The sequence below is a fragment of the Notamacropus eugenii genome, chromosome 2, assembly GCF_028372415.1.
Source record: "Notamacropus eugenii isolate mMacEug1 chromosome 2, mMacEug1.pri_v2, whole genome shotgun sequence".
In the NCBI taxonomy this organism is placed as follows: Eukaryota; Metazoa; Chordata; class Mammalia; order Diprotodontia; family Macropodidae; genus Notamacropus; species Notamacropus eugenii.
Genome location: NC_092873.1, coordinates 513,405,876 through 513,418,345, shown reverse-complemented (window position 1 = coordinate 513,418,345; position 12,470 = coordinate 513,405,876). Strand labels below are relative to the sequence as shown.

The 12,470-nt window shown below is 48.5% G+C and overlaps 1 protein-coding gene across 8 annotated transcripts in view; it reads left to right on the top strand.

The window, feature by feature from the left end:
* LRP8 (LDL receptor related protein 8) overlaps window positions 1-12,470 on the top strand; it is a 129,593-nt gene that overhangs the window by 101,540 nt on the left and 15,583 nt on the right. For all 8 annotated transcript variants that reach the window (XM_072649504.1, XM_072649503.1, XM_072649506.1 and 5 more), the window contains 4 exons: window positions 2,826-3,053; window positions 3,702-3,820; window positions 6,876-7,015; window positions 10,309-10,450. In XM_072649504.1, the coding sequence (XP_072505605.1) occupies window positions 2,826-3,053; window positions 3,702-3,820; window positions 6,876-7,015; window positions 10,309-10,450 (629 nt within the window). The remainder of the gene's footprint in view (window positions 1-2,825; window positions 3,054-3,701; window positions 3,821-6,875; window positions 7,016-10,308; window positions 10,451-12,470) is intronic.

Here is a 12,470-nt window from a genome sequence, read left to right as displayed (position 1 = left end):
CCCAGCAGTAAATAGTTGTTGTCCAGGAAAGGGAAGACGCCTGCTCGGTCACTCAGCAAATGGCAAAACTGGAATTCAGATCCAAGATGTCAGACTCAAAGCCCAATGTCTTGTCTGTGCTTCTGCCCTCCCCCCAACCTCATTCTCTGAGCCTGAGACCCAGCTGGAGGAGTCTAAAGACTTGAGTTTGAATCCCGGCTCTGCCCCTTCACTGCCTCTGTAAATGCCTCTTGACCTTAAGGGCCTCTGAGGAACCTTCCAGGCCAAGATGGACAGTCCTATGAAATGTGAGTCCTTAGTACCATTCAAGTGGCTCTCCTGCCGCCTGGTGGTGGCAGTGGGAAATGCATGGGAAGGGGCCAAGTGACCCACACTCTACCTGTGGGAGTCCTGTCTGGCACCTATGCTGACCACCCACTTAGAATGGAGGCGTTCCTAGTGGTCTTCCCTCAGAGGCCATGGAGTGGTGCCCTACACAGATGATCTGTCCCCCAACTGAGGGGTCAGTTTCCCTACACCATTATGGAAACATGGAGGTCTCCCCAGAGGCTTATGTCGCTGCATGGTCAGTGGGAGTCTGCAGTGGGACCAGGAGGCCAGTAGAGCTGCAGCTGTCCTCGGTATGGAGTCTGGATGGCCTCCGGTACAGGCTGCTGTGCCCAGGCTGGATCTGGTGACCACCAAACCAGCAGAATTATTTCATGAATGTTTACAAAGCCCTGCTGTACCAGGCTCCAGACTCTGCAGCCCTATGCTGCTCTGAGTTTGTCCAAGGCCCAGCCTCATTCTTTGCCTGTGAAGATGCCTGTGAAGACAGTGGTGCAGGGTAGGTGCTGGATCTCTAGGCTTGAACTCTTTGTAGGGGGTAGTCACTCCATCAGCAAGTAAGCTCTTGCTGTGTGCCAGGCATCGGTCTAAGTGCTGGGGAGCAAAAAGAAGGTGGCACAAGCATGGTTATACCCATTTTATAGGCTGGGAGCCTGAGATTCCAGGAAGTTATAGGATGAAAGGAGTGTAGACCTCAGAGGTCATTGGATTTGACCCCCTTACTTTATAGAGGAGGAAACAGACGTCTGGAGAGAAGAGATTTGCCTGTGGTTTCATAGCTAGTGTCTGAGATAGGATGCAAACGCAGGCCTTCCTAGCTAAAATTCAGGGCCTGCCTCCTCCAGCATGCTGCCTCCCGAGCAAAGTGACTCTCCCAAGGTCACACAGCTAACAAGGGTCAGCCAGTATTCACACTCTGGGCTCTTGATGCCAAACCCAGGATGTTTCCCACAGTCGGAAAGTGGCCTCTCGTGCCATCCCTGAGTCTCTGTTTCTCCCTCCTCCCCCAGGTGATCTTGTCTGTCTTTTTACCCATAGAAATTATAGTTTTGTTCGCTCCTAGCTGCGAGGAAGGAGGAGGCAGGGACACAGAGTGGCTGTGGCCACGTGGAGCCAGCCCAGTGTCTGGGGGAGAGTCGAGGCCAGGCCACCTGGGCTCTCCAGGAGACGCTTAGCTCGGGGCCACTTCAGCCACTTTTATCAGCGCAGGCCCCCATCAACCATCACCCACAGTAGCCGTGACCTTATGGGTTGTTGTAGCCAGAATATTTAACTCATTGTGGCTAAGCCTCAGTCAGCCTGGCAGCCAGCGGGAACTTGGACAGTGGATCCTGGACCTGCTGTGGACAAGCTCCTGGAGTCAGGAAGACCCAAGGTCAAGTCTGGCCTCAGACACTTACTAGCTCTGTGTCCCTATGCAAGTTACTTCACCGTTTGCTTCAGTTTCCTCATCTGTAAAGTGAGCTGGAGAAGGAAATGGCACATTACTCCAGGAGAATAAGAAAGCCAGGTCACACCTCCACACCACTTCACTTAGTGACCTCATTAACTCCCGTGGATTTAATGATCATCTCTATCCTGACTCTCAGCTATCCTGCACTGACCTCTGCACTGACCTCTCTGCTGACCTCCAGTCTCACATTTCTAACTGCCTTTCACACGTTTCTAAGTGGATGTCCAGTAGACATCTTAAACTCAGTATGTTTTCTCCAGCTGCCCCCCACCTTCCCTGTGACTGCAGAGGGTAACACTCTCCTTCCAGACCCTCACAACATAGGGGTCATCCCAGATTCCTCACTCTTTCTCACCCCACCTTCCCATTTCCAATTTGTCACCAAGGATTGTTGATTTCACCTCTGCAGCATCTGTCGAATACTCCCCTTTCTCTTCTCTGCCATGGCCACCACTCGAGTGTAGATCCTCAACACTTCATGCCTAGATTACTGTAATAATCCTCTGGTGGTCGGCCTGCCTCAAATCTCTCCCCACTCTAGTCCGTCCTCCATTCAGCCACCAAAGTAACTTTCCTAAAATGAAGATCTGACCATGTCACTCCCCATCACCACTCAACGAACTCCAGTGACTTCCAATCATCTTCAGGATTAAATACAAAATGCTTGGTTTGGCATTCAAAATTCAGAATTCTGGCCCTACTGTGTGACTGTATCACTCCCTTCTCATTGGGCCTTACCTGTAAAATGTGAGGTTAGACTAAGTAACCTCTGAGAGCCCTTCTGGGAGTCCTAGAATTGAGAGAATCCAGGTAGGCTTCTTATAGAAGGCAACCCCTGGGATGAACCTTAAAGGAAGCTGCGAGCCATGAATCAGAGGTGAGGAAAGAGCATTGTAGGCATGGGGTACCATTCCCCAGCCACATCGATTGGGCCGGGGGAGCAGGGAGGTTTACAGGAGAGGGAGAGCCATGTGTGATGGGGCCTCTGCCCTGGACTTGCATGGGTGGTTGCCTAGCCCCACAGCTGCCTCTCTGCTCCCTTTAGTGCTTTTATCGACAAAGCCAATGACCGGACGGAGCAGGTGGTTCTCATTGACAGCCAGCTGCACTCTCCCGAGGGCCTGGCAGTTGACTGGGTGCATAAACACCTCTACTGGACCGACTCTGGCAACAAGACCATCTCTGTGGCCACTGTGGATGGTGGCCGGAGGAAGACCCTCTTCAACCATGATCTGAGTGAGCCACGAGCCATTGCTGTGGACCCACTCCATGGGTGAGTCGTGTTCGGGGGCTGAGGGTAGGCTGGCCACTAGGGGACATGGTTTGTGGCCTTGAAGCCCCCTTGGGAAGGGCTGGCGAAGCTCTGCTCTAATCCTGCATCATGGGGGATGTGTACTCAACAGTGGTTCCACTGGCCCCTGGAAAGTAATGCAATGGGAAGTAGAATACTGTAGCACCATATTTTGTATCAGAAGACCCGGGTTCACATTCGTTTATGAATAGAAGTTACAGAAAGGCAGGTTTTACCTCCATCTAAGGAGAGCTTCCCAATGACCGGAGCTGTCCAGAGACCTTCAGGAGTGTTGTAGGAAGATTCTCTGATAGATGGCAAGGCTAAGCTAGTCCCTCCATCCTCAGAGGCTCAGTCTTGGATGCTTAGTACAAGTCTAGAGTGTCTGGTTCTCTTGCCCTTGTGATGCCCCTGAGATAATATTTATAAAGGTCTTAGCATGATGCCTGGCACAGGATCGACACCATATAGACACTTATTCTTTTCTCTTTCCTTTTGGCTTTCCTGTTTTTTACTGTGGGACATGGAATGAAGGAATGAATGAATGGATGAATGTTTTTAAGTACTTACTCTATGCCAAGCATTGTGCTAAACGTTGTTGTGTTCTTCTCCCTTCTCTGGCTGTTCTAGGTTCATGTACTGGTCTGACTGGGGCGACCAGGCCAAGATCGAAAAATCGGGCCTGAACGGAGTGGACAGGCAGGTGTTAGTTCTGGACAACATTGAGTGGCCCAATGGAATCACCCTGGGTGAGTCTGGAGATAACCCAGGCCCTCCCTTTGCCATCACTAGTTTGGAGAAGCCTGTTCCCATTATGTCCAGCACTGCTCCCAGACCCCAACTTTTCTGGAAGTGTATCTATAACGCAGATACACTCAGTATGTAGCCTGACAAACTGATAGAAACATCACACCAAGACATGAGTGGACTAGACAAAGATAGAGACACAGGCACAAACATAGACACGGACATATATATACGTGTATGTATGTATGTATGTATGTATATGTAGCTTTGTGTTGCTTAGAATTGGGCCTTGGAGTCAGGGAAACTCCCCTTCCTGAGTTCAGATCTGGCCTCAGATACCTGTGTGACCCTGGGCAAGTCACTTCACCCAGTTTACCTCAGTTTCCTCATCTGTAAAATGAGCTGGAGAAGGAAATGGCAAACCACTCTGGTATCTGCCAAGAAAACCCCATATGGGGCCATGAAGAGCCAGACATGACTACACAACAAGATGGCAGAACTCAGATGCCAACCTGGGTTTTCTGACTTCAGATTCAGTTCTTTCTGTTATGCCATGCTGCCTGTCTCTCCTCTGGTTCAGCCATCACCTGAATGAGACCCCTTTCTCCAGCCTTGCTTGGGCCTCTCTTTGAAGACCTCCAGGGACTGGAGCCTATTGTTCCTAAGGCATCCTATTGTGCTTTAGGACACTTCTGTTGTAAGGAATTGTAAAAATGAATCAGAATTGACTTCTAGGGCTTCTGCCACACCGCTCTGAATGGCCAGGCTATGGGAAGTCAGAGTAAAAACTCCTTGTCCTATACTGTTCTATGAAAGGACAGAAGAGAGAGGTTAAAACCTTAGGCAGAGAACCAAAGGGATGGGAGGGAAGGGACGGACCTTTCATCCCTTCAGTGTGGCCGTTGTTGTTAATAATAGAAAAAACTCAAAAGTACTGGGGGCCAGCAGGCAGCTTTAAGCTGGCTCTTGGTTCTGCCTGCCCCAGGTGATCAAGGTCTGCCTAGTTGTGTCTGCCTCCACTGTGTCTGCCCAGTGGAGGTGTTGGTGGCACCAGGCTGTGTTTGGCAGGGGAGCTTCCTTGCTGCTTATTGGCATCATATCACAGATACTCACACAGTGGGCCCTTTGGGTATTGGAAATTGTCGGACGGGCAGAGACTGCTGATAGTCACAGCCTCTTGGTGAACTGAAGACCTCCCCTGATGGAATGGGCAGATGAGAACAATTTTCCAATGGCCCAAAGGCGGCTGAAGCAGGCACTCTGGAGCACTTAGGGCTTGGTCAGACATCAAAGATGCCAACGTTGGCCTCTGTCTCCTGAGCCATCACCAGGCATCTTGATTTTTGTCCTGCCTCTGGACTCCAGTTGACTGGAAGAGAGAGTGAGGCTGACAACTTGGTTCGGCTCTGTCTCATTTCAATCCAATTCACGTCTGAGTCAAGATGGCACCCCTGATGTCATTACAATAGAAAGTGCCAGATTTGAGGGTCCAAAGACTTGGCTGCATACCCCATCAAGTCACATTCCTTCTCTGGGTCTTTGTTTTCTCCTTTGTCAAATAAGTGTGAAGTCACTGGATTTGAGTCCAGGTTCTGATGCTCAGTGGCTCTGTGACATCAGGCAAGTCACCTGTCCCCTCTGGACTCCTGCTCCCTCTTCTGAAAAATAAGGGGGTTGAACCCTAAGGCTCTGTGGCAGCTTGATCACTCTCTGTTCCTATGGGCCCAAACTAGATGGGACAAAATAAGCTGTATTCTAGTCAATCCAGGTGGGCTTCTTGGGGGAGGTGCTGCTGAAGTTTCAGCAGTGCCTGTTAGTTTATCCCATAGTAGGGAATTAGAGAAGGAAAAGGAATACCCCACTCTCCTTGGACTCAGAGCTAAATCCCCAACAGCATGCTAGTCATTAAGCTGGAGTTCAAAATTTTGATTCACACCTTTGCCTTCCGAGGTGCTGGCGAGACCTGGTTCTTCCTATGTGGAGCTCAACAGGATAGACTCTGGCACAGAGTGGACTTGGCCTAAAGTCACCCAGAAAAGCCTGGCTGTGGCCAGCTCCAGGACCACGTGCATGGGCTCAAGCCCATCCCTGGAAACAATAAGGTGGAAGGTGTACCCTGTCTTCTCAAATCATGCCCCTCATCAAACTCCTGCCTGGAAGTGGAGCTAAAGTTCCCAGAAGCCTACATGGCTTGTCTCAGATCACGCATTTCTTAATGCCTTCTTTGTGCCAGGCAAGAGGCATCCTGGCTAGGGAATGGACAGCTGACCTCTGAGTCAGGAATACCCAAGTTCAAGTCTTGCCTCTGAAGTATTTTGCCAAGGTGACCTTGGCCAAGTTGTTGGAGTTCTCAGTGACCCCAGACCATTCTAAAACTCTAAGTTACAGAAAGAGGGCTGGTCTGCATGGGTAAAGGCAGAGTCCTCGCCAAGAGCTCCCCAGGCCAATGAAATCACAGGTTCAATCTTTATCTTCTCTCCTATGTGCCTAGGCACTGAGCTAGGCCCCAGGGAAGAGCCCCTGCCCTCAAGGAGCTGACACTGCCTGGAGGAGATATCATTTATGTTTATAAGCGTACCCCAAATGAATGCAAGGAAACATTGTAGTGTAAGGTTGTCATGAAATTACATGGGGCACAGTACTTGGCCATGGGGATGGAGTGAAGTACGGTGGCAGGGGATGGTGCAGGTGGGGGCGCTGCATGCAGGAGCTCAGGTGCTCTGGGAAGGGAGCAGGACCAGAGAGGGAGGGATGCGGTGCTATAGGGGGCCGCTGGGGCCGCTGATCCTTGTCCGCATCCATGCTCTTAGCTTCCCGCTTCCTTGACTTTCTTGTTCACTCCTGTCATCCAAGGCTAGTCTGCCACTGGAGCTCAGACCCCCTTCATTCCCCATGCCCTGGGCCTAGCATGGCCTCCTCTGTTGACATCCAGGAAAGGCAGTTTCTAGGGCAGCTGGGCCCCCTGATCAGGAGCCTGTTCCCCCTTGTTCCACACTCCCTCTGCTTCCATGGACACCTCCCACCTTACCTGAATTCTCTCCCTTCCTCTCTGGCCAGATTTACTAAGCCAGCGTCTCTACTGGGTGGACTCCAAACTGCATCAGCTTTCCAGCATTGACTTCAATGGTGGCAACCGGAAGGTCCTTATCTTCTCTGTGGATGCTCTAAGCCACCCCTTTGGGATTGCAGTGTTTGAGGTAAGCTGAACGCATCCAATATCAGCACTAGAAGGGACCTTAGAACAGGGTATGTCAGGGCTAGGGGGGCGCTTAGAACATGAGGTGTCAGACGGGCATATTTTGAATACCAAGAAAAGTTCATCTCATATTTTATAGCTTATAGTGAGTTTGTGAAATGCAGTGACTGTCAGAGTTTCACCATTCTAAATACTGGGATGTATTGGGCTCCCTCTGCCTTGGACCACAGATGCTTACACCATAAAACAGTCAATGTATGTTTTGGTCTCTTAAAGGGACCCAGGCTTAGCCAACTGAGGAGACACTAGAAACAGATACAACACAACTTCCCTGTGTAAGGGGGGAGATTCTGGGAGGGGAGAATATCTGGGATATTCCACCGATATCTGGGACATCTGGAAAAGGCTCTTTAGGGAAGGTGACCCTTGGGTGGAGCTTTCAGGGGATCCTGAGCGGAGGGAGAGCAAGGCAGGTCTAGGGGGTATCCAGAGAGGCTCCAGTCCCTCCCAGCCTGTGGTGACTTTGTGTGATGACCTCTGGGAGGGCATTAGAAGACAGGCCTGGAGACTTGCTTCCCCACCATGTTCATTCCTCTGCTGGTCCTAGGGAGAGAGATAATGCCTTTATAGAGTCTATAATAAAGAAAGGAAAAGAAAAGCAAGGCTTTCACGATCTCTCTTCAGCCATCCCTTCTGGGAGAAAGAATCCTTTAAAGAAACACAAATTAGCATTGTCTGTGTTGTTTTTTGCTTATTTTGTTACACCTTTCCCAGTTAAATGTTAATCTGGTTCAGGCTGCACTCAGGAGTTTTGCAATTGCTTGCGAGCCAGCAGCAAAGAGTTTGACACTTTTGGCCTCACAGATCCCCAAACGACCCTTCCATCTTTATCTCCCCAGTTCTGTATGTGTCTGTGGTTATGTGTGTGTCCTTTTTTAATCTGAGGCTGAGCTCGAGGCTGGATGGTCTGCTTGACTCTAACTATCACAGGCATACCCCGATGGGGGCCTTAAGGCTTGCTGCTGCTTCACAGGCATAGCCTGGGGCCAAAGTGTTGGTGCTGTGGGCAGAATGGTCCTGTCTTAGCCAAGGATTGGAAAGCAGTGATTCTGCTCTCAACAAAAAACAAACAAACAAACAAAAAACAGTTGGAGAATCATAGAATGGAGGAAGGGAGAGGTGAGAGGATGGAAGGGCTGTCACATTTTCAGGCTTAGAAAGGGCTTTATTCACATCATCTCATTTGATTCTCAGTAGGCCTGTGAGGTACAGTGGATTTTAGCATCCCTATTTTCACAAAATAGTGATTGATTCCTTGATCTCAAGGCCCATCACTATCCTAGCTGCCCTCTTCTACATGTACTCAAATGATAAATGTCCTTCCTAAATATGGCAGCCAGAGCTGAACTCAGCATCCCAGATGGGATCTGACCAGTGCAGGGGACAGCGGGACCCATCATTATTGCCTAATTCTAGACACAAGGCATTTACTTTGCCAGCTGCCACATTACTTGCTTCCATCGTCGTTTTAAATAGAATTTCTCTGTCTTTTCCTGCTAGGTTTGATTGATTATGCCCAGAAATGCTGGTCATTTATGTGGCTTTTATTTTATATTCTACAACTTCGGTGAAATTATTGTTTTAATTTTTTTTTAGTTAACTCCCTGGGGTTTTCTAAGTAAACCATTATATCATCTTCAAAAAGCAATCATTTTATTTGTTCCACTAGTTGACTTTTGAATATGTTCTAGAATTTTGCCAGAAATCTCTGCAGATTCTTCTCTCTTCTCTTTCTCTGAACATCAGAACACTTGCCCTTTTCCAATCTTGCCGCACATTTTCTACCTGCTGTGATTTCTCAGACGTCATGGACAGCATCTCAGCCTATCGGTTCTTTTGATCCCATTGGGTTAGGCCAGATGACTTGGGATTCTAATGAGTGACTGGGCATACTCCCTACTATCTGGGGTATCCGCTTCCCTTTTGCCATTTTTTTGGTCCTTTCCAATCCAAAGATTTTTCTCTGTGGCAAAGAAAAATAGGAGAAAAATAAGACTTTAGCAGCTCTAGCTTCTTTCCTCAGTCCACTCACCTGTGATGATTATCACAGACGGTCATCTGTGTCCTTATTGTGCTGTGGAGAACGAACAGCTGCTTCTTCTCCAGGGAGTCAAACTCGAACTCCTCCTGGCTCTTTGGGAAGAGACTCAGATGAGTCACCCGTCTTGTGGTATTTGTGGGTCTTTTTGCTTATCTCCTTATTGTCATGGTTTTTCATTCCTCCAACCTCTTAACACAAAGGTCAAGATTCCTCCTGCTCATCTCTTTTTACGTTGAAACCCTTCTTTCTTTTAAATTTCATTCCGAACACATCCATTTCCCCCTACCCAGTGAGTCATTCTTTGTAATAAAGAATTTAAAAAGAGGAAGAAAGGAAAACAGTTCAGCAAAATAAACTAACAGGCTGCGTTCTGTACCCACTGGCCCCAGCTCTGAAATTAAAAGGGAGAGAGTTACGTTTTCTCCCCTTTTCTTTGGGCCGACTCCTGGTCGTTATAATCACAGCCTTTAGTCTACTGTTCTACCCATTTATATGATCAGAGTCATGGTTATATTGTTTTCTGGATTCTTCTTGTTTCACTTTGCATCAGTTCAGATAAATCTTCCCATTCGTCCACCAGGGTGCCTCCAGACAGCTCCGTGGTGCCGTAGTACACAGAGCACTGGGCCTGGAGTTGGGAAGGCTTGAGTTCAAATCTGGCTCCAAACACTAACTGTGTGAAGCTGGACAAGTCACTTCATTCGCTATCTGCCTCACTTTCCTCATCTGTAAAATGGAGCTCGTAACAGCACCTACTTCACAGGGTAGTGAATCAGATGGAATCTGATTTCCAAAAAGCTTAGCACAGTGCCTGTCACTTAGTAAGTACTTAAGAAATGAGTATTCCCTTCCTTCCCTATACCGGTGATTTCACAGGTGGAGCCCCTCTCTCCAACCTAGATCCCAGGCTCTTTGCTCAGAGCTAGAAGTACATGCAGTAGTCATTGGTCCACCCTTCTCATTTCACAGAGGACAAAGCTGAGGGCCCAGAGAAAGCCCGAGGTCAGTCATCAAGCATTGACTAAGCACCTGCTGTATGCCAGGTGCCCTGCTAAGTGCCAGGGCTACAAAGAAAGGTCATAAATGACTCTCAAGGAAATCCCAGTCAGATGGAAAGAGTTGGTGGCAGGATGACTGGGAGGCTCCTGGGAAGTTTGGGACAACACCTCATCTTTTCTGCCTGTGCCTCCCAGGACAGGGTGTTCTGGACAGACCTGGAGAACGAAGCCATCTTCAGTGCCAACCGACTGAATGGCCTTGAAATCTCCGTCCTGGCTGAGAACCTCAACAACCCTCATGACATCGTCATTTTCCATGAACTGAAGCAACCGAAAGGTAGGTGGTGACTCCTCAGATAGGGTGCCCCCCTCACGTTGAGCTTCTCTCTCTGCCTTTAGCACCAGCCTGCCTAGCACATCATCCTTAGCTTAGAGATTGAGATGGATTGGTTTCTTCTCCAGATTTACATAAGTTTCTTAATCTCTCTAGACCTCAGACATCTACAAGATGGGCATACCAGCCCTTTCACTCCCTATCCCCTAGGACTCTTCTGAACGTCAAAGGAGAGACTCCGTGTCAGGCATTTTGTAACCAAACTGCCCCACAGAGATGGGACAGCTATTATAAAGATGCGGGAGCTTCTCTGCCCTGTTTAAGGCTGATCCTTTGAATCTGTCTCCTGGGAGGCCATATAGTAATTCTAGACAGATTCATATAGCTTAGATGACTTCTGGTTTCTCTTTGGAAGCCACATTCAGGGTATGCTTTGAGATTATTCTTATGGATCAGTATTTTGAAGCAAATTTCTATCCCCTGAAGCTGGGCTAGACTTTTGGAGCCTCTTCTGGGGAATAAGAGTATCTGTCTCTGTCCTGTGCTAGAGAGGGACCAGACTAGATCTTTGTGGGGAAAATTAGGGACTGTGGGGGAAGTCTTGGAGAAGTGGATTTCTGCTTGATGTGAGGCAGACATTGCTAAAAATGAGAACAGTTCCCAGGAGGACTGGGCTGCCTGGATGGGGGTGGCTTTCTCTTTCTGGAGAGTCTTCATGCAGAGGTTGGGTGGTCATTTGTTGGGGATGGGCTAGTGAGAATTCTTGTTCAAAGTATGGCTTAAGCCAGGATACCTCTGAAGTCTAGCCCAGCTCAGAGATGATAGCCAACATTTATATAGAATGTTAGGGTTTATGAAGCGATGTGACATGTATTCTCCTTGAGCCTCATAATGACTCTGAGAGACAGGTACTATTTATCATTCTCATTTTTCAGAGGAGAAAACTGAGGCAGACAGAGGTGGACTGAATTGTCCAGGGTAAAGTGCCTGAGGCTAGATTTGAACTCAAGTGTTCTTGACTCCAGGCCCAGAGCTCTAACCACTGCACCACCTGGCTGCCTTGGAGATTCTGGAATGTTATGAATTGGCCTAAGGAATACTGTTTTGCATCAAAAACTAGATGGGAACAAATAAAATAATAAAACCCTAAAAAACTAGATGGGACTCAAAAGTAATAAAAGCATAAACCACAGAACGCCAACAGTGGAAGAAGCTTTAGAGGTCTAGTCTTACAGCTGGGGAAACTGAGGCCCCAAGTAGGGAAGTGATCTGCCAGTAGTCAGATTTTTTTTTGTGATCTCTAAATTTTCTTTCTGGTGAGTTTCTCAAATAATACAGTAATATCCTTCATTTATAAGTGAAGAAAGATCCTTAACCTGGGTGTCAGGAGAGCTGGCACCTCTCCACTGTGCTGTTCATTTACTGTGGAATCTTGGGGAGATCACTACCCCAATCTGAACCTCAATTTACTCTTATCTAAAATGGGGAGGTTGACTTGTGGGCATGAGAATGTTTCTTCCAGTGTTAGTCTGTGAAAGAGGAAGATGAACTTGCCTGGGCTCTCAGGGCATCTGTCTCAGAGCCCAGGAGTCCTCCTTTTTAGCCATGGCCAGTTGTTGGGCTGGGATCACCCTCCACTATCTCCAAGGGTCCATTGTAGATCATCTAAAGGAGGCCAGGATGGTCCAGGGCCTAGATGCTTGTTATATGGGACTCACTCGAAGGAACCTTGGAGAAGAGAAGACTTGGTGGTGGTGGTGGGGTCCTCCAAGGATCTGGGGAGGAAGGATCAGCTCGTGCTGTCTGGCCCCAGAGGGAATACTCAGGAATAATTGGGGGGAGGGGGATCTCAGAAAGACCAGTTAAGGTTTGATGTCAGGAAAGAATTCCTACCATGGAGAGCTCCCCAAAGTGCAGGGGCTTCCTCAGGATGTGTGGGTCCCCCTCCTGAGAGGTCTACACCTGAATGGCCACTTACTGGAGGAGGGTTATGGTGTAGATTCCTTTTTTGTGAGAGGATTGG